Below are 20687 nucleotides of genomic sequence, written 5' to 3' on the forward strand. Positions count from 1 at the left end.
CTTGTAACCAATGACTCCTTTGCAGATTCCAGAAGTGAAACCTTGTTAAGCGTGGCACCCGGGGACTGGGTGTGGATTCGAATTGTGAAGAGAAAGAACTGGTCATCCCCCAGGTGGGAAGGCCCATATCAAGTACTTATCTCAACACCTGCGGCTGTAAAGATCGCAGAGAGGACTTTGTGGATTCATATCACCCACTGTAAAAAACTTAAGACTTTTCCTTCTACCATTGATGTTGGTCAGACTCCACCGGACCCCTGAACGCAAAGTCTGACTACAAAGGAAGGATGGCCATGTTCAAATGGTATTTGAACTTTTACGTGATGATGATTTTGGTGGCGAAAGTAAATATGTCCATACGAGAAAGAACAGTTGCGAGAGAAAAAGGAATGGTGGTGCTGCAAGTGCAAACAGGTGTTACTACTGTGTTCAAGGTAAAACTTTGTGAAGGAATTTTGGACTGTGAGAGGAAGAATTTAACTTTTTAACTAAGATTCAAGCCCCATGGGGAAACAGACTTCAGAGGTATGATATGTAGTATGCTCTCACAAGCAAAGCGGCTTTAGAGGAAGGCAAGCAACAATGGTAGGAAAGTCTGCTTTAACTTTGTTTAGGGCAAGTTGGCAAATATTTCTTCTCTGTTCTCAGAGCAAAGAGATCAGTTGTGCTATGCAGTGTCTTCAGTGGTGCACCCTTTCTGTACATCTGACTTTGGAAGCTCATCCCAGCCTAATCTTATCTGCTATTACTACTAAGCATTACACATTCAGACTAGGAGCCCTCCCCCTTACACTGTTAAAACCTACGCTGCTCTCTTTCATATTTCCCACTGTTTACAGTACACTGCAATTCCTAGAGTTTTAATCCATTTTTTCACCCTACATTTAAATCACAAACATCTGGGCACGACTAACAACCAAGAGTAGCCTACAGACCACTTCTCAGGAATCAGCTTGGGATCATACCTCTCAACTGTACAGATTTTGCATAATGTCCACATTTTTGCCTCATATTTTGGTCTATTCCACATAAAATGTGTGGTTTTCTAGCAAATCACTTGGATGATCTGACATACATTTGAGTTTCAGACTTCAAAAAGTACAGTTTTGTACCTACCATAAATGTAGATGTCCGATAGGTATGCATCTGCAGTCATAACAAATGGGTTGTCCTGCCTCAGGCAGCCCTTCGGTCGGCCGGATTCCAAAGTCTGGGTCTGGCCTCGGCTGATGTCGCACTTCACCCGACGTCATAGCTGCTGGGGTATAAAGGCATCAGCCAACGCCATTTTCCTCAGTGTTTCTTGCCCCAGATGCCAGGTGCCCTCTAGGAAGGCTAAATTTGGATAAATGCAGATAATTCCAAACAGTAGAAAGCAAAAGATATATACATATATACATACAAACAAATACACCATAATAGATTCCCCCAGCTAGCTAAAAGAGGGGTAAGTACCCTAGGAATACCACAGAGGGAAGGTGGGTGGGTAATCCTGACTGCAGATGCATACCTATCGGACATCTACATTTATGGTAGGTACAAAACTGTACTATGTCCTTCAAGGATGCATCTGCAGTCATAACAAATGGGTAGAATACCATAGCCAAACTGGGGGAGGAGGCACTAAGATAATGATGGTGTAGTTAAGATCCCTTGTAAAACAGCAGTTGCAAAACCTGCTCGGGATCTTGAGTATAAAGGAAGATTATAATGCTTGGCAAATGTATGCACGGAGCTCCAAGTAGCAGCTTCTAAAATGTCTTTGGTAGCCACTCCTCGTAGGAAAGCTGTAGTGGTGGCTGTAGCTCTTGTGGAGTGAGGTCTGATATTTTCAGGAGTTGTCTTTCCATGAAATGAGTAGCAGAATCGAATGCAATTTCCTATCCATTTTGAGATTGTCTATTTTGAAATTGCTTTTCCTTGCACTCCTGTTGCATATGCTACCAGAAGCTGGTCAGTTTTTCTGCTGGCCTTGGTTCTGTCCAGATAGTAGCGCAGCTGTCTGTGTACATCCAAGGTGTGTAGTAGTTTTGCCAGCCTGTTCTGTGGGTTGGGGAAGAATGTAGGTAAATGTATGGCTTGGTTCAAGGATACCCTGGATACCACCTTTGGCATAAAAGTAGGATTGGTTCTCAGAGACACTCTATCCTGATGGAAGATAAGGAAAGGCTGCACTGCCATTAATGCTTGTAACTCAGATACCCTTCTTGCTGAAGTGATTGCTAGCAGGAAGGCAGTTTTCCAAGATAAGAACTGTAAGTCTGCTCTTGCTGCTGGTTCAAAAGGGGGAAGTGTTAATTTTTCTAGCACAAAATTGAGATCCCATGCAGGCAAAGGTGGTTTCCTTGGAGGCTTTACATTTTTGATCCCTCTCAAAAATTGTCTGAGGAGAGGATGAGAGAAGACAGGAGGATCCATGTTGTACTCTGCTGAAATTGCTGATGCATGTATCTTAATGGAAGAATAGGACAGGCCATTGTGGTACAATTCTGCTAAGTATTCCAGGATGTGCGCTAGGTTTGCTAGTGTGACATTTTCTCCCTTTTCTGCACTCCAAATGAGGAATCTTTTCCATTTGGCTGAATATGTTTTCCTTGTGGAGGGTCTGCGAGCCTCCAGGATAATGTCCTTAACCCTCTGAGATAAATCAAGTTGGTTTTGTTTTATGCAATTTTCCAAGCAGTTAGCTGCAGTGTTTTTAAGTTTGGATGCAGGGTCTTGTAGTTGTTCTGCGTTAGAAGTAAAGGACATAGAGGTAGATGCCATGAATGCGTCCGAGACATGCTTCTCAGTGGCGGGTACCAATGTTGTCTTGGCCAGTCTGGAGCTATCAGAATTACCTTTGGCTGTTCCTCTCTGATCTTCAGTAGAACTTTGTATATCAAAGGAAGAGGTGGAAAGGCATATACTGTCAGGTCCTTCCAGCTGAAAGAAAGGGAGTCCACCCTCCAGGCAAGTGGGTGGTATACTCTTGAGCAGAATTTCTTCAGTTGGTGGTTGTGTGGGGATGCAAACAGATCTATGTCTGGCATTCCCCATTTCTTTGTTATGGTTTTGAAAATATCTGGATGCAGCATCCATTCGTGAGCATCCGTGGTAGTCCTGCTTAAGCTGTCTGCTAGTGAATTCTCTTTCCCTGGTACAAATTTGGCCTGCAGTTGGATGTTGAGATTCAGGGCCAAGTTCCACAGGTCCATTGCCGTCCGGCATAGAGGGTATGAATGTGTGCCTCCCTGTTTGTTGATGTACCACATGACTGTGGTATTGTCCATCCTTATCAGCAGGTGTCCTTGCTGGATGAATGGTCTGAATGCCTCGATTGCATGTTTCACTGCCAGCATCTCCTTTAGATTTATGTGTAGATTCAGCTGGTCTTGTGACCATAGGCCTTGGATACACTTGTCTTCCATGTGTGCCCCCCAGCCTAGATCTGAGGCGTCCGTGGTGAAAGTCTGCCTTGGATGTGGTTTGTGGAAAGGCAATCCTCTGTCTGACAGGCCTGAGTCCACCACAGGAATTCTTTATTCAGGCATGGAATGATTGGTATCTGGGCTTCTAGACTGTGTCTGTGCTGAGACCATACATTCCTTAGGTACCATTGTAACTTTCTCATATGCAGCCTGGCATGTGGGATCAATATTATGCAGGATGCCATGTAACCCAGGGCCTGCAGGACTTTCCTTGCAGTAAGCTGAGTTTGTCTTGTTAATGCCATGAAATAGACTGGTAGTTGCTTTTGTTTTTCCTCTGTGAGAAAAGCCATCTGAGTTATTGTGTCCAGTTCTGCACCCAAAAATGTCATCCTTTGAAATGGCACTAGTCTTGACTTTTGTATGTTGACTGTGTATCCCAAGGCTTGCAGCAGTTGTATGACATTGGCCAAATCCTGTATTAATTTTGTCTTGTTGTCCGCTTGTATTAGGCAGTCATCCAGGTATGGGTAGATTTGAATTCCCTGAAGCCTGCGATGAGCAATTACTGATGCCAGGCATTTCGTGAATACTCTGGGCGCAGTAGATAAGCCAAAGGGCTATGCTGAGAATTGATAATGCTCTGATCCTGCAAGAAATCTGAGGTGTCTTCTGCAATCTGGTCGTATAGGGACGTGCAGGTATGCCTCCTTGAGATCTAGAGTCACCAGCCAAGACTCCTTGCCCAACATGGGAAGAAGTTGCTGTAGGGTCAGCATTTTGAATTTTGGAACAATGAGGTATGTGTTCAGTGCGGACAAATCGAGAATAGGCCTCCACTGATTTTCTTTTCTTGGTACAAGGAATAGTCTGGAGTAAAATCCTTGGCCTTGTTCCATAGATGGTACCTTTTCTATTGCTCTCATCCTTAGCAAACTGATGATTTGTTTTAGAGCCTCTGATTTCTGGCTTGGTGGAAGGTTTGGCATTCCTCTCTTTTTTGGTAGAGTGTGGAAGTGAAACCTGTAGCCTTTGTTTATTGTTTGTAAAGTCCATTTGTCTCCTGTAATACAATGCCAATTTCTTGAGAATAAGGCTAGCTTTCCGCCCAAGGGTGCTTCCAGTTGTTCCCTGGTAGGCGGAATCAGAGCCAAGTCATTGTGTCTGTCCTGTAGAAGTGGTTGCAGTCGCAGCTGTGGCGGCACTTCTTTGGTTGGCAAGTTGCCACTGACGACCCCTGTAGGCACCCCTATATTGACCTCTGCCTCTTGGGCGTCTATTTCTGCCTCTCTGTGCTCGGGAGCTGTCTGGAAAGGACCAATTCTTTGAAGGCCAATTTCTGCTAAACCTCAGAGGTTGGACCTGCAAAAAAATCCTTGACTGTTTGGACAGATTTTGCTTTTTCTTCCACTTTCTTTAGAACCTCCTGTGCAGGGGAGCCAAACAAACTTTGTTTCTCCATAGGGGCATCCAGGAGTTTAGACTTAACATGGTCTGGTAAGGATTGTTCTTTTAACCAGGCATGCCTTCAAATCACTGCTCCAGTCATAGCTGATCTAAATGAAGCCTCCAGTGCATCATAGCCACATTTTAAGAAATGATTACTGACCTGCTGAGAGTTGTGTACCAAATCCTGAAGGGACTTACGGTCTAAAGGTTCAGGAGAGGCCAGCTTTTTATTCAGCTGATCTAACAAAAATTCCTGGTACTGTATCATGTGAAATTGACAGTTTAAAGCCCTGGCAGAAAGAGTAGCAGATGTATAAACCTTTTTACCCCATCTCTCTAAAGCTCTAGATTCTCTTTCAGATGGTAGTGGGTTTTTGGCAGAGGCAGCTGCAACACCTTTAGGGCCCTGAGAAATGGTTTCTGGGTCTGCAGCATGAGCCTTATATAAGTGGTAGTGAGAATCCGGGACCCTGTAGTATCTGTCAGGCTTTGCAGGGGCCGAGGGAAGAGAATCAGGGGCAGTACTGGCATCATTGTATGCATCATCAACAACTGATAGTACAGGTGGAATGGCTAAAGGCCTATGCTGTGGTAAGTGTAAAAAGGTCCTTAGCCTTTTCCTAGAATCAGAAAAATCCTGACCCTGCCATTGGAAGTGTTCCCTCATTGAGTGTAGGGTTTCCCCAAAAGAAAATTCTTCTGGAGGAGAGGCAGAAGGAATGGAGTCTTCTGCATCAGAATCCTCATAAGGAGAGTACGGGCCTTCCTGATGGTCCGATAAATCTGAACCATCTGAGGAGTAGTCAGAGGACAGAGGTTCAGGGGGTTCAGTTCTAGGCCTCTTTTCAGGAGGGTGTTGTGAGGCCCTGTCTGGGTGAGGATGGGTACCCCTGATCAGAGAAATAAGGTCCTCAGCAAGGCTGAGAATCTGGGAACTTGAGGTAGGCCTGTGAGAGGGAGCTTTTGAAGGTAAGGCCTTGGAAAGTTTGGCTGCTTTAGCCCTGGAAAAGGCCTTGATAGACATAGAAGCAGGGGGTCTAAGCTGCCCACGTGCAGGAGTAGAGATGTCCAACGGAATAGTGTCAGACAACTCTTGTGTGCCTGCTACTTCAGCAGGAATTTCTGTAGCCGACTCAGCCATGGCCTGTGTGGCCTCGGTTATCGGAGGCATGCTTTCGGCCGAAGGGAGAACCGAGGTCTCGGTTTCAGCCGAAACTGACACACTCGCGGTAGGCCTAACCGTGGTTTCAGCCGAAACCGCGGGCCGCGAGTGTCGGTCCTTTTCTTTGCGTTTTTTAGCTAAATGTGTAGTCGGAGTCTCCGACGGCATTTTATATGCAAAAGTGGAGCCAAAAAACTCTGCAAACTCCGACCGACGTCTAAGAGTCCGTCGGTTGAAGGAAGCACAGGCTAAACAAGCTGATACGTCGTGGTCTGGGCCTAAGCAAGGAAGGCAGTAAGAGTGGAAAGCCTTATGCGGTATTTGTTTCCCACAAGTTAAACAATTATTTACTTTGTCTGACATCGGCTGAGGCAAGAAAGAGTCCCCAACGGGGTACTTAGCTTTTTAGAAGTCTTCGGTACTTTGAAATCTCTGGATCTGACCGACCGGCACTTGCGAACAGCTTCTGCTTCGGGCACCGCGCGGCAAGAAAGACTGAGGAAAATGGCGTCGACTGATGCCTTTATACCCCAGCAGCTACGACGTCGGGTGAAGTGCGACATCAGCCGAGGCCAGACCCAGACTTTGGAATCCGGCCGACTGAAGGGCTGCCTGAAGCAGGACAACCCATTTGTTATGACTGCAGATGCATCCTTGAAGGACATCCTTCAGAAAATGTATGTTAACACAAACCCTGTTACTCCAGTAACTTTTCATCAAGTTTATAAGAGCAGTATTTAAAATCTGTCCCTATTTGGGGCCCTTTGTCTCCCCCATTTTGTCGGCCTTTGTCTGGATTTCCTGCACTAAGAGGTTGAGAGGTATGCTTAGGAGTAGTGTTGGTGTTTTGCTCCCACAGTACATTTTGTAGGTAGAGTCTTCCTACTGGACATTCCTAAGTAGCAAACTCAAATCTGAATGCTAGCGGTCTAAACAGAAGATGCCAGAACTTAAGGACCTCCTTTAACTTGAACACATTGATATCTGTGTAGTTACTGAGACATGGTTTCAATACAATGAGAGCATTTCCTCTCTACTAGTTTAGAACCTATCAAGTCTTTGGGCCAGTGGTGAATGCAAGGGAGCATATTTGCCAGAAACACCACTGCCTCACATCAAAATAACCCACAACCTTAAATTGGAGAGTGAGATCACCCTTAACAAATCCAGCTTTTACTTCATTCCTGGCTACAGATCACCATCTATGTCCTCCACAGATTACAGAAATTGTCTCAATAGCAATGAATACCTTCTTGCCAGTGGGCTTCATTTACCAAAGCTATGACTGGCACACGTATACCACAAAAAATGGATATACTCAACATTTCTTAGAGTTTAATAGTAAGGCACTCCAGCAGATTGCAAAACTAGCCACTAGAGGCTCTAACATCTTTGACCTAGTCCATAACAATCTAGCTATGACTGAAACCCATCATACATATTCTTATCCCTGGTAACAGGTGACCATAAATTGGTTGCTTCCTCTGTCAGGTTGAACAGTACCACCCTCATCACCAATCAAACCATCTTTAGGGACTTCTCCAGGACAAACCTACTTCAACTTGTAGAAGACAGACGCAAAATTCCTAACTATCCTCTCAAATGAACCCAACAGAGAGGGCTGCCACATTCACTTTCAATTTTTACCAGTATCTAAACAGTTGGACAAAACATTTTTACTCATTTGCCTTAAATAAACCAGTACATTCATAAATAACCTTATCTGGGGAAAACTCCCACATTAATAAACTGCATAACAAAATAAAATAATAAAAAGCTGTAAAATATCCACCCCATCAAAAAAACGTACTGAAATATGCCAGCAAGGAGCTTAAGAACACTATTAGAAAATGTAAAGCAGATTATGAACTTGCAGTACCTACAGCTACCAATGGAAACTACAAACCTTTCTTCAGTTATGTTAGGAAATTAAGAAATAATGTTCAACAATGTACTGAGCTTAGCCAGTGCAGTGTTGTAGAGGAATAAGCCCAAATATGGTCTAAATGACCTGGGGTTTGATTAGAAGTTTGAGCATCTGAGTTGCTGGCAGAGGGAAGGAGGATTCATCTGGGTGTGTAGGTATGCTCCACAGAAGAGAGTAGCCTTCCGACAAAACAGGTGAACATAGGTGACAGAAGAGAAATTAAGGGGTAGGTCCTAAATCAAAAGAATCCCCCCCCCAGTGAAAGTGGATGCAGTCAAAGCTGAAAAAAATGGAGCAGACAGGGATATGTACTGAGCACCTCCATAACAATCCTACATTCAAGTGCCAAGGATACAGACAAACATTAGCAGATCAACTGAGTAGTAAATGTATCCCCCACCTACCCACACTGTTGCGCCCACTATCACTGAAAATTTAGTTTTACTTGTAGTCACCTTGGAACATGTCTTAGAATCCCTGTCAAAAGATAAAAATAATTGGACCAAATAATAAACCAGGCTGCATTCTCATTGGTGCCAAGTATGCACTATCTGAGCTTTTACTTAAACTATTCAACCTCAGCCTATCCACAGGTTTTATCCCTGATGCCTGGAGAACTGTTAAGTACTATAAAACCTCAGAATATATTGCCCATATTCATACTTAAAAACCAATACTCTAAGGGATGCAGTTATAGTTCAGGGTTTCAAAAACTAACAAATGAGGCAATCATAATACCCATCCTTCTGAGAATTAGAAGTGGAAAGGTTAGATAAGAAGGCCATGCACAGCTCATCTAAAATAAATAAATTAGTGGACAGACTAGAGAACCGTGTGGTCCTCATCTGCCATAAAAAATCTATGCTGCCAAGTTACTTAGGCCTAAGCAGATCCCAGCCATTCAAATACATTTCAGACATATTTAAAAACTACATTTAAATATTAAATTGGCAATGTATGGCAAGGGTGCTCCTCCTCCGCAAGCATATTACTCTTTCTTTCAAGCTTTCTATTTGCACAATGATGCCAATCTCACTGGAAGGAACTGTTTTTTTCTGGACTGGCAGAAGAAAACTGTTTTTGAATGCAAGAGTGCAGTGGTTAGCATAGCTGGTTTGCCAGCAGTTGTTTCAGTGGTTCATATCCTGGTTGGGGGATGTCCTATTCAGAGTTTGCAAGTCTGCAAGTCATTCCAGTATCCCTGAAGGACTTCATTTGGAGCACTGGTTTTCTCATACATCCCCAAAGACATTTTGTGATTTGAAATGGTGATTCTCTACATTGTTAGTAGGGGTGTCTGAGTACGCACACGTGTATACAGCCAGAACTGATTCCATGCCTCAAGCCTGCTGTCTTGTTGGACAGCTCTAATGTTCACACAATGCTAGCCAGGACAAAGTGGGCATCAGAGAATGAATTACAAAATAGACATTCTGTTTCATTTTTTTTAACTTTAAAAATCTGAAGTCTCCTTTTTTAAGCACAATAAAATACCCAGAGATGAAACCATATATAGTTAAGACAGTCAAAGGCAAGAGAGAGCTACTGGCACCATTTCATTTTAATCTCTGATAGTACATCTTTCACTTATCTACATTTCCTAGAGCAGGAGTGTCTAACCTGCGGCCCTTAGAGCTCTTCTGTGCGGCCCGCGACCTTGCATGCGCGAGTTTAGCCTTAAACACTTTTTTTTCCATTTGTTTTTCGCGCCCGTGACAAATGTTGGTGTGCGCATGCGCTTAAGCACTTTTTTCCATTTGCTTTTCGCGCCCGTGACAAATGTTGGTGTCCGCATGCGCTAAAGCACCCTTAGCGCTTTGGTTTTTTTGCCTGTGTTCCCGCCGCTGTTATTTCACGCCGAAGAAGCAACATGTGTGTGTCTTAGTACTGAGAGAGTTGTATGTGGTACGGATTTGCCATCGTTGGATTTATAAGGGACAGCACCTAACTGCAGTAATAGGTAAGTGCGAGTGAGTGAGTGTATGCATTGAAAGTAAAGTGTGTGTGTGCATGAAAGTAGAAGAGTGTGCGATTGTGTATGATTGTGTGCGTCTGTTAGCCATCATTAGTTTGCCATCGTTAGTCTGTTAGGCCATAATTAGACATCGTTTTGCCTTCACCTGTATGTGACCACAATACCGGCTAGATACCTTTCAACTTTGTTGCTTAATTCACATGCTATAATTACTATTGTGATCACATACAGGTGAAGGCATATATTGTAATCTATATGTAATATTTTACAAAGGCATGATAAGCATTAACTAAACTAGTTAAACTGTAGTACAGAAAGAGCACTGTCACTGCATTGAAAGTTGGCCTCGGTAACTAAGCAAATATTTGTCTGAGCTGCAGCCAGGGTCTCAAGTTTAAATTATCCTTTTTACTGCATGATTTGATGCAGTTATGCAATTCATGCACCATAAAGTTTCTGATTTATAATGCTGCATATCTGTGGTCAAATTTTCTTAAGCAGCATATTTCCTGCTTTTTGAGGACAGAAAACAGACAGGAAAAAGCAAGCCACACAAAAAAAGATTTGCCTTTGTCTGAGCCATGAATGTGATCTTTTCAGAAATAATTTAATTCCTTTTCTATGAAAACAGACTGATAGTCACAAGCAGTTAACATGGATAGTTCTTGTATGTAAAGAAGGAAAAGGCATTAGTGACCAGCCTCCCACTGCAAACTCATTTATATCATAAGATCAGTGAACTACGGGAAGGGTCCTGCCTATTCTAGTGTGTATTGCTGTGATGCCTACTTATAAAGCAGAAGAAAAAGATACTGTGAGTGATGAAAGATTATGGAATTTGAGTTAGCCTATTAAAAACACAAGCATGCAAAGTCCTTGCAAAAATGCAGAAAGAGAAAGCAGGGCCTCCCTCCAATGAAGTGCTGCACACATCATAAACACTTCACCCACACTGTCCCAACAAGTATTCCAGCATATATATAGGTGTGTGCTGAATAAGGATGCAGAGAAAATGTACTTGTGTGTGGTATGTTTGTAAAGTAACATTTTAGAGAAGATCTACCCTAGCAAAATTATCGAAGTGGACATAACACAGCCCTTAAAGTTAAAGAAACAGAGAAATGACAGAAAAGGGCCATCCCCATCCCTTAAAAACTCACTGCAGTGTCGCTTATGCCACAATGATCAGTGTCTCTACTAGGTATTGATGTGCTATGCACTTTGTTTACAAACCCACCTTAATAAAAAGACGTGATAGCAAAATGAAAATAAACTTGGCAGTCAGTGTCAGAGGACTTGCCAGATGTGTGGCATCTTATTTTCCATGCAGAAAAATACAAGATAATATACCAGAGTCATCCTATTTTTCCTACCATTTTGCACTATGGGGCACTGTTTGATTGTCAGCAAGTACGTCTTGTCTGTTTTCTGCAATTTAGTTTTAAGTAGATATTGTTTGAGTCAAACCATGGATGCAGTAATCGTGGTAAAAGGGCAATTTCTTCTGTTGCTTCGGATACAAAATTTTGGCTCCTAGGTTTTACCTTCCATACTACCATGTTTGGAAGAACAGACAAGACACTGCAAGAAAAGCAGTGCTGTTGAATTTTGTTATAGTTATAGTATGTAAAAACTGAAAAAAAAGCATGGCACAGGATTGGCCAAGATGTGGGGCTTTATGAAAACAGATTAATGAGGATAGGGAAAGGAAAAGAACTCAGAAAGTACGCATATTTTTGGGGGTCTCTTTTTAATTCATACTGTTAACAAGTAATTATTTATCTAGTCAGAGAATGTTGTTATCTGACAATCATTAAAATTAATTTATGGGGAAAACATCCGTTAGCTAGGTTGAGAAATTTGGTATTTAACAACTGTTTAATAAAGTTACACAGGAAGTCATAGTATTTTATCTGTATGTGAGCTGCAATTTTCTTTTATTGACTTTGAATGTTCAATTGTTTTTCGACTTTGTATTAGTCCGCATATACCTGTGGTCTTTTGCCGTGTCGTTAGAGACCCCCCCCCCTTTTTTTTTGCTCTTCAGTTTATGTGAGAGACCTTTTTTTTTTTTCTTTGGTCCTCACTTGCCGTTTGCCCCCAGAACATTTCTGTTGACTCAATACGGCCCTTGCAACTGAAAAGGTTGGACACCCCTGTCCTAGAGTATTACTGCTTGCACAGTATTTCATGTCTGAGCAAATTACATTTTTATATCAATCAGAAAGTTGTTTCACACTAGCACACTAAATACTAGGCATTCAAAGAGACTTACTAAGAATAGATTCACAATCCCATTTTTCTTTGGGCTCCTTAACAACTACATTTTCCAAGTCTTCCTCTTGGCTGCACTCTTCATCATCCTTATTTACATGGGATTCTTCTTCAGAGCACAGGTCATCAAGTTTTTTGCACCTTGCAGAGCAAAACAGAAAGAGAAATACAGTTTGCCAATACAAAAGCTCAGAAATTTGTGACAGAAATAATTTCTGTAACTACAGGAATGAAAGACTTACTCTTTAGCTTTCTGACTGTAGAAGTCTTGTATAACATACTGAAGTCGTGTGCTATCTGTGGCAATATACCCTTCCAACTCTGCATTATCAAGAGCTCCAATTTCATCTTCATCAAACTGTTCATAGAACTGAAATGAATAAATGACAGTTGTCAATGAAGTGACACACTCCATCAAACATACCACATAAACATTTATTTTCTTACAGGAGTACTACTGACTATATACGAAGTAACATCATCACTTTAAAGCAAATAACTTACTGTTATCCACAGTACACGTACCACAACTATACAGGTTTAAACAGAAGGATCTCTGCTGCAGTATTATCCATTATCTATACGAATTAGCCCCAGACACCCACCTTTCCAGTCTGACTTAGAGACTTTGGACTTCTAAACAGTACAGCTAATTCCTCTTAATCAGCCATCCACTCTGGATGTCCCACTGGCAAAAAGGGAAGACAAGCTAAGAATATGTATGTATCTATGACAGGGGTAAATGATGCCTCTGGCTCTCAGTCTGAAAAGCCTTAAAGTACCTGAGAAATTCAGTTCACTTACTTGAGTAAGGAACAGGGTCAGAGATCTGGAGTTCCCCGATGACCCCAAGAGGTTCTAATGGCACAAACATTTAATTGCTAACTATTTTAAATGTTAGAAGAATAACTGGTGTAAGGAGGTCAAAGCCCTGCAATGTACGCTGCAAGACTATAGTGGTAAAGGCTGTCCTGTTCCTGGACTGAATGCCCTCTTTTTAATGCTTGGAAAATGTGTGGATGGTAGGCAATCTGGCTGCCTTGTAGATACTCTGAACAGAAACATTTCTAAAAAAGATTACTGTTGTAGAAATTCCCCTAGAAAAGAGAGCTCTGATCTTTGTCTCCCAAAGTTACTTGCCTGTAGATGTACCAAAACATAATGCAATCTACCAGCTACTTTTAAGAGTGCTTATTTGAATAAAGGCTTGCACTGTTTGGCTGACAAGTCACTAAAAGCTGATCAGACTGTCTGGAATTATTCATCCTTTCTGAATAGTGTATTAGCCACCTGTACACATCTAACAGATATAGCAATCTCCCCTCTCTTGGTATAATGTTTGGGGACAGAAACCATACAATTAAAGGGTCTGATTCAGTGCCAGCTCTGGCACCTCCTTATGCACAAGATGTAGTTCAAGGCTAATAATGACTTTTAGAATCAATGTTTAGGGCTCTTTACACATAAGGACTTATAGCTTAAACATCCTCTTGCTGAAGTAATGGCCGAGAGAAATAGGACTTTCTATAAAAAGAACCTGTGGACTACAGATATGCTGGGTATGAAGGGATCATAGTTTAATGTATTACGGACAAGGCACAGGCTTCCATTGGTTGGGTGGTACTGAGGTGCAAGACCCCTTTCAAGAGCTGTTTTACTGTGGATTACTGTGAAGTGGGTGGACAAGTTTCACTAGGGCCCTTAGGACTGTAACCATGCAACCCAAATGTGAACCACAAATTTGATTTATAAGGAGACTGATTTACTGACTGCCTCTGTCCATCAGACACGCAGGCACCAGACCAGGGGTGAATTTCCAATTACCATCCACTGGTCCAAGTTGCATTTAAATAGGGATAACGCAGAACTGTACTTCACAAGGATGGGGAGCCTATTCCAGAGAATGGAAATTCTCTGAGAAACCCATCTTTCTCTCCAACATGGCCTAGCTATATAGCAGGCAAAATCTCGATATTTTTAATCTTAAGGTTCCAGGGATACCTTGGTATACCAAGCAAAAAAATCACATCTCAGAAGTTTGTATGACACGAAGCAAAGAGACAAGGTTTTGAGACAATCAGCCTAAAATATTGTGTTTACTCCCTGTATCACTTGTAAAGAACCTTTGTGGATATTCCAGTTGCTGCATGTGTGTGGTCAGGTCCATTCTGAAGGGGTCATTGTACTCTATGATGGGTCTGATGAAAACAAAGCACAGTGATATGATGACATCTCTAGACCTAGATGCTATGTGCTTGCTTGTAAGTTGAGCAACACTGAAGTATTTTCTTACCACCCTGGACATGTTAGTCGAATGCTATGCTACTATCTATATGAATTCCCAGATCCTGGACTAATGATTCAACTTTTAGGGGTATTTATTGATGACACAGTTACTAGAGGTGGCCAGCTTCCCAAAAGATACTACAGTGTATGTCTTGGTGTTGGATTTTAAGCCATGGCTTTGACACAAAGCATTTGTCTGTGTTAGACCTTTCTGAAAGGTGTTTCATCTTGGTGGGATTCAAGGACTGCTCCTAGTTTGCGATCATCTACAAACTTGTTAGCCAGAGGCCTTTAACATCCAAATCCAAAAAGTAGATGCCAAAAGAAGAGTCGGCCCAGCACAGACCCCTGGGAGACTCCACTGATGACTGGCCTCTTTGTGGGGGTGGCCTCACTTATTCTAACTTCCTAGGTACTACCAGTGAGCCAACTAGCTATCCAGCATTTTATAAATTGGCTTATACCTAGTTCCATAAGTGAGTTGACAATGCATGAGTGGGATACTGTATAAAATGCTTTAACCAGATGTATGTAGGCTGTATTCACAGTTTTCTCTCATCCGTTGTCTTAGTAACCTTTTCAAAGAAGTCCACCAGATTCAGTAAGCACTCCTTCCTTTGACACAGCCAAACTGGGATGGTCCAGTGTCTGGAGGTCTTATGTCCTTGTTGACAACTATCATGACTTTGCAAATAAGACTTGTCAATCTAATGGGTCTGTAGTTTCCAGGATCTGTTGAAGGTCCTCCATTATGAAGGGGAATAAACATCTCAGTTCTCCATTCATGTGGCATAAGACCCGTTTTAAGACTAACGTTAAATAATGACACCAGGGATACAGGGAAATTATCCTTTAGACTGCTCAGGAGGAATCTTGGGATGCTATCAGGGAGCACTGAGGCCATGCTCTTGGTTTTAGCGAGCGCAGCCAGTACATGCTTTCTTGTTAAGAATGGAGGGGTTATGTTGAAACAAACATGTTCTCTATATCACCACACTTGCTAAATGTGCCACCATTGAACCACTAGTGTAGCACATTGCTGTGTGCTGCTCCTGAGGTTTCTGACATAGCACTTTATGGTTATCTTTCTCTTTAGGAGTCTATCTTAGCCTCCTGAATGGCTTTGCTTGGCCTAATTAGCCCTCTTAATTGCCCGTTTAGTTTGATGGGAGTTTTTACCCCTATGGGAATTAACCTTCCTAATTTTTGGAATAATTGTTTTCTTTTTGTTGTATATCCTTTTAAAATTGGGGATGCCACCAGGGCAGTTTGCTTCCTAGGCTAGTTTTGCTTGGGCTTACTTTTGGTAGGTACATCAGCCTCTATGCAGACACTGACATGGTGCACAGATTTTCTGAAAGCAATTCAGCATAGCCTGCTGTACTCACAGGGTTTGAAGGGGCACTCAAGTTTGACAAACCATCACTTAATAAAAGGTAATCTGCCTTGGAATATTTCCTCATACTGGCTTTAATAAGCTTACACAGTTGATTTTGATCTCTAAGGCGACAGCTTTATGGCTGGACCTTACCAGGGAGAATGACGCTTGGGGAGGGGGTGCTGCAGCATTTTCTCCCATATTTGTGAGCACAAGGTCCAGTGTGTTGTAGTCTCTAGTGGGTGTATTTATTATTTGGTCAAGGGTGTATTTATGAAGTCCAGGAATCTATGTACCTGTCAACTTGAGGCTATGTAGGATTCCTAGTCTACTGATGGGTAATAAAAGTCTGACATTAGGCTGGATGGTAAGCACGCCCAGCAGGTATAAATACACACTATGAGCTTCTTTGGACATGGAGGGTGACCTACACCTGGCTAGGATATGGTACGGGATTCTGTCTACTGTGATCTGCACATGGAGGAACTCCAGCACGTCAACCTATTTGACCATCCTAGAGTTGTGTTTAATGATGCATATTGACACGCCTCCACAGTTAACCATTGGCTGTGCAGCTACTGGTGTGAAAGGCAGTGAAACCTTGCACTGCTGGGGGTACACTTTGACCCCGGGAGAGTCAGATTTTGTGGGCATCCCCTATGATGATCCCTGGTGGAGGCTGGGGATGTTATGATGATGGAGGTGTTCAAAGACCGGCAATAGTGGTGGATACGGCTGAGCTGGAGCTGAAGTGGGATGATACGTTACACTTCTCCACTGCATAACCATCCCTTGGATGCAAACCTAGATGCCACATGGGGGGGGGTTATAAAGGTAGGCCATCTAAAGTATAAAAAAAAAAAAAAAAACACACACACAAAAAAAATTAATCTCAGATGAATTGACATGGCTAAACACCCAGAACACTATTAGGATCCATGCTGGCCCCAACTGCATTGGAGCAAGTCTGGTGGGGGGGGGGGGGCAAAGGAGAAGTTGGTAGACCTGGCAATGGATGAAAAGCAGTGGGTGGAAGGATGTAGAATGATGCAGGGAAGCAAAAAGTGCTAAAAACCAAGTTTTTTCCCTCTGGAAACCAGTATTTCCTGGTATAAGTCATCATGGCCTCCTGCATGATGTCAAGATCCTTGTAGGAGAACAGGTCTCTATGGTCCCTAAAAGATATCAAGCTGAGAGGATCTATGCTGGCACTTTGAGGGTCCCAAAGCTTTTTTGCAACACTGACTTATTCTCATGTGCAAAGAGAGTGCAGAACTCTGAAAGCTGAAGTGGTTTCTGTTTCTCTTTCCTCAAGTAAACTAGCTGTGGATACCAGAGCTAACCTAGCCAAAAGGCTGCTATAAGAATACATTTTGCTTTTATTGTTTTGCCTTTTGCAGGACCTTTGGATGAGGGGAAAGGGAAATAAGGAATACATATCAATCTCTGTCCAGGGGATGGAGAAGACATTCACTACACAGGTTTCTATCTCTTTACTTGTCCTTGTGTTTCCCTTTCAACTTCCAGGGAACAAGTTCAAACTTGAAGATACACAGTGGCAACCTACTATACTTGTATGGATTGGCCTCAGTTACCATCCCCAAAGGGTTCAACCTCAAGGTAACATTTAAGTCAAAGCGTGACCAGAGACAACCTAAACATTCTCTTTAGAGACTTTGCTAAAGACATGTGTTTTGCTTGTTTTCAACTGTATTACTGCTAAATGATGCTCATAACTTAAAATGATCTCCAAAATGCTCTTCCCCAGATGAAAAACATAAAAGTATGTCAACCTATGGGACAAATTTCATTTAAGCACTTACCATTTACTGATGAATCTACAATGCTTACTATCCACCCTAAAAAGTCAGATAACACCACTAGCCATGAAAAACAAAATAGCCACTGAGAAACCTTGCTGACCTTAGAAATAAATTGCCAAACAGAGGAGTGAATTACCAGGACATAAATAAACTACCAGAGATTAGAGAATGACTGTCAGAAATGTAAGTCAACAGAAGAGCATCTACTAAATAAACCCAGATGTATTACTTATAAAAAACAGTCACTACACAGGCTCTCTACAACATTAGTAAAAATAAACCAAGCAAAACAAAATAAAATGAAAATAAAATAAGCAAACCTCTTTGCAATCTAGTATTTATCGAGATGGAAAGGTGAGGGGAGGAACAGTAACTTCAAATAAAAATGTCCAAGAAAAAAGGAAACAGATTGACCTGAGCACACACAAAAACGTTAGCTGTACTCAAAAAGATGACTAGTCATTTAGGCACATAAAACTGCAATCATGTTTCTAACTATTTAAAAAAAAATGCAGCCTGGTGAAGTGGTGTCCTTTACGTGAGCTCTTATTGTACTTTGAGATCTAGACAGGAAATGAAGCAAGCAATATAGGAGTAGAGGGTAGAAGTTTATAGGCTGGGAAAATTTCCATTTATGAGTTCCTAGTGCCAAGACGCCCTACATTTTGACAAGACTGTACCTATTAATTCCAGCCATCTCAAACACCATGCTTCTATAGCTACCAACATTTTAAGCTCCTTTTTACAGAATGGTTTTATTCATGGAGAAAGTTCTACAAATGTAGCTTACCTTTTCAAATCTTTCATCCAACAATGTTAACTGTTCATTGCGTCTAATCACAGATGAAGTCATAGAGTAATCAGTAAATCGGCTCCTTGTCTCCTCATTCATAAACATATCATCCACAAGTCTGCCATTTGTCATGGGAAATGCAGGCTCCTCCTCCTCTTCTTCTTCAGACAGAGGACCTTCAGAATCAAAATCCTCATCTTCAGCATCCTCCCATTCATCTTCATCACCATAATCATTGGCTTCATCTTCCCTAAAAATTAATAATTGACACTATTACCCCTAAAAGGTCAACAATAATGACAGAAGGATAAAGAAGCTTTGCCAAAGAATTATGAGCCTATTTACTTGCTACAATTTGCTGATCAGATAAATCTGTGTGGGGTTCATTATCAGTGAACAACCGAGAAACCTTCATTATCAGCAAGAAAATATACAGTAACAAAGGATACTGAAAACACCTAACTCTTACTGTATATACTACAAGTACTAAACCTGCTTGTTAACTTTACAGCACACATTACAAAACATTTAAGACAAATGTTAGCAACAGCAAAAATAATTAGCACCTATTTTAGGAAATAACTTTAGGCAACACCACAGTTAGTAAAATAATATGTACTTATGGTTTCACTTTGATTTTAAACTTAAGGAATGGAACTTTAAGGCAAAGAACATAATTCTCCTTTAGACATTCTGCACTGCTTAAAGAATCAGTTAAATTTCAAATAGATGAAAAACTGGATGAAGGTACTTTTTTTCTGGGAGCTTTGCATTCTGCACTACCAATTACTTACAATTGCAACTGTACAATCACAGAGAAAAGGAGAAAGTCACAGACAAAAGGAACTGCTGTCAGTGCACAAAAGAAACCATACCACGTGGACACAAAAGAAACCATACCACGTGGACTTCCTACTGAGAAGAGTGACTGGGGAGTTGAACTCAACAAGCTAGCATCCACTTTATATTCAATAAATTAGGTAATGTCATTTAAAAGCCCTATATCCTCAGCTGACAGAAGTGTGATAAACTCCAACTAAATACAGGAAGATACCAGTAATAAGACATCTGCAAGTCCCTTTATAAAAAAATAAAAGTTAAGTCAAATTTACTGTTAGAGTGAGGGTATTCTTAGTGAATTCACTATAGTACATTAAGGTAGAATAATAGGCCCAAAAATATAGTTAAATTTGTGTTTTTATGTATGCATTTAGTTTTAGGGCAAGAAAGTTCATTAGAAAAAAAAAGAATCTTATCTTGCTGGCTATGCACGAGCTGTGCAGAAATACAAAAATACCGAATGTTTCTTTCTCAAGGGAAAGATATGTGTAATGCTAGACAAGGCAGGCACATGCAAGACAAGGCTTGGGAAAACCAAAGCTAGAGAGGTATGTAAAACATTATAGGGTTTCAGATATACTTCAGACACAGTCAGTAAGTTAGTTCAGAATGACATACAGAAAAGATTAAATATCCAGCATTCCAGAAAGGAAGTTAGTTTTTGGACTGTAGAACAGACACTCGAGCCAGAGTACAAAACTCAGGTTAAATATTCATACTATTCAGGAGGAAAACACTGTTTCAGTCTATATCAAAATATATGTGCAGAAACTTTGGATATATTTATCAGCACTGTTATTGCTATCCAACACTCCAGAATTTCTACAGACTGTTATTGTTACTAGCATTGTTATTAAAGACAGCACTCTGATATTGTTAACATCTAATAAAGCATTATTAACATAACTACAGTGTTTGCAGGGAGCATATGTTTTGTTAATATACAAAGGATTTGGCCCATAAAGGAGAGACTGGCACCTGTACAGCACAGGTTTGGGTTATTAACAAATAAAGACTTTCATTCCAGTCTCACATCAGTTGTTTTCAGTTAATAAAAAATGTAGTATGCTGGAATTAATTATTTCAATGGCGAGCCACTAAGAATTGGGGGGGGGCAATAAAAGTTAGTCCCAAAACTCCATAGCAAGTCAGATTATGTGTTCTACAGAGTAATCTACAGAACAGTATTTCCTTCAAAGCAGCCTTATCAGCAGTCAGACTACAGGTACCAGTGTTCATTCAGAGCACCTTTTCAGAACTTCAACAGAAACAACTGCATCTATCAGTAACTACAGCAAAAGTTTCTTAATGGACTTTTCAGCAGCACGAGTGTTTTTCCAGATGGGAGACTGTAAACTCCTACAGAATAA

At 41.4% G+C, this 20687-nt stretch overlaps 1 protein-coding gene across 1 annotated transcript in view; it reads right to left on the minus strand.

Annotated features, from left to right (window-relative positions):
• LTV1 (LTV1 ribosome biogenesis factor) overlaps nucleotides 1–20687 on the minus strand; it is a 388845-nt gene that overhangs the window by 132223 nt on the left and 235935 nt on the right. The window contains exons 6-8 of the mRNA XM_044060085.1: nucleotides 18475–18727; nucleotides 12440–12567; nucleotides 12199–12338 (exon numbers count right to left, since the gene is read on the minus strand). Coding sequence (XP_043916020.1) covers nucleotides 12199–12338; nucleotides 12440–12567; nucleotides 18475–18727 — 521 coding nt within the window. The remainder of the gene's footprint in view (nucleotides 1–12198; nucleotides 12339–12439; nucleotides 12568–18474; nucleotides 18728–20687) is intronic.

Source organism: Protopterus annectens, chromosome 1.part2 (assembly GCF_019279795.1).
Source record: "Protopterus annectens isolate FY-2018-M chromosome 1.part2, PAN1.0, whole genome shotgun sequence".
NCBI lineage: Eukaryota > Metazoa > Chordata > Ceratodontiformes > Protopteridae > Protopterus > Protopterus annectens.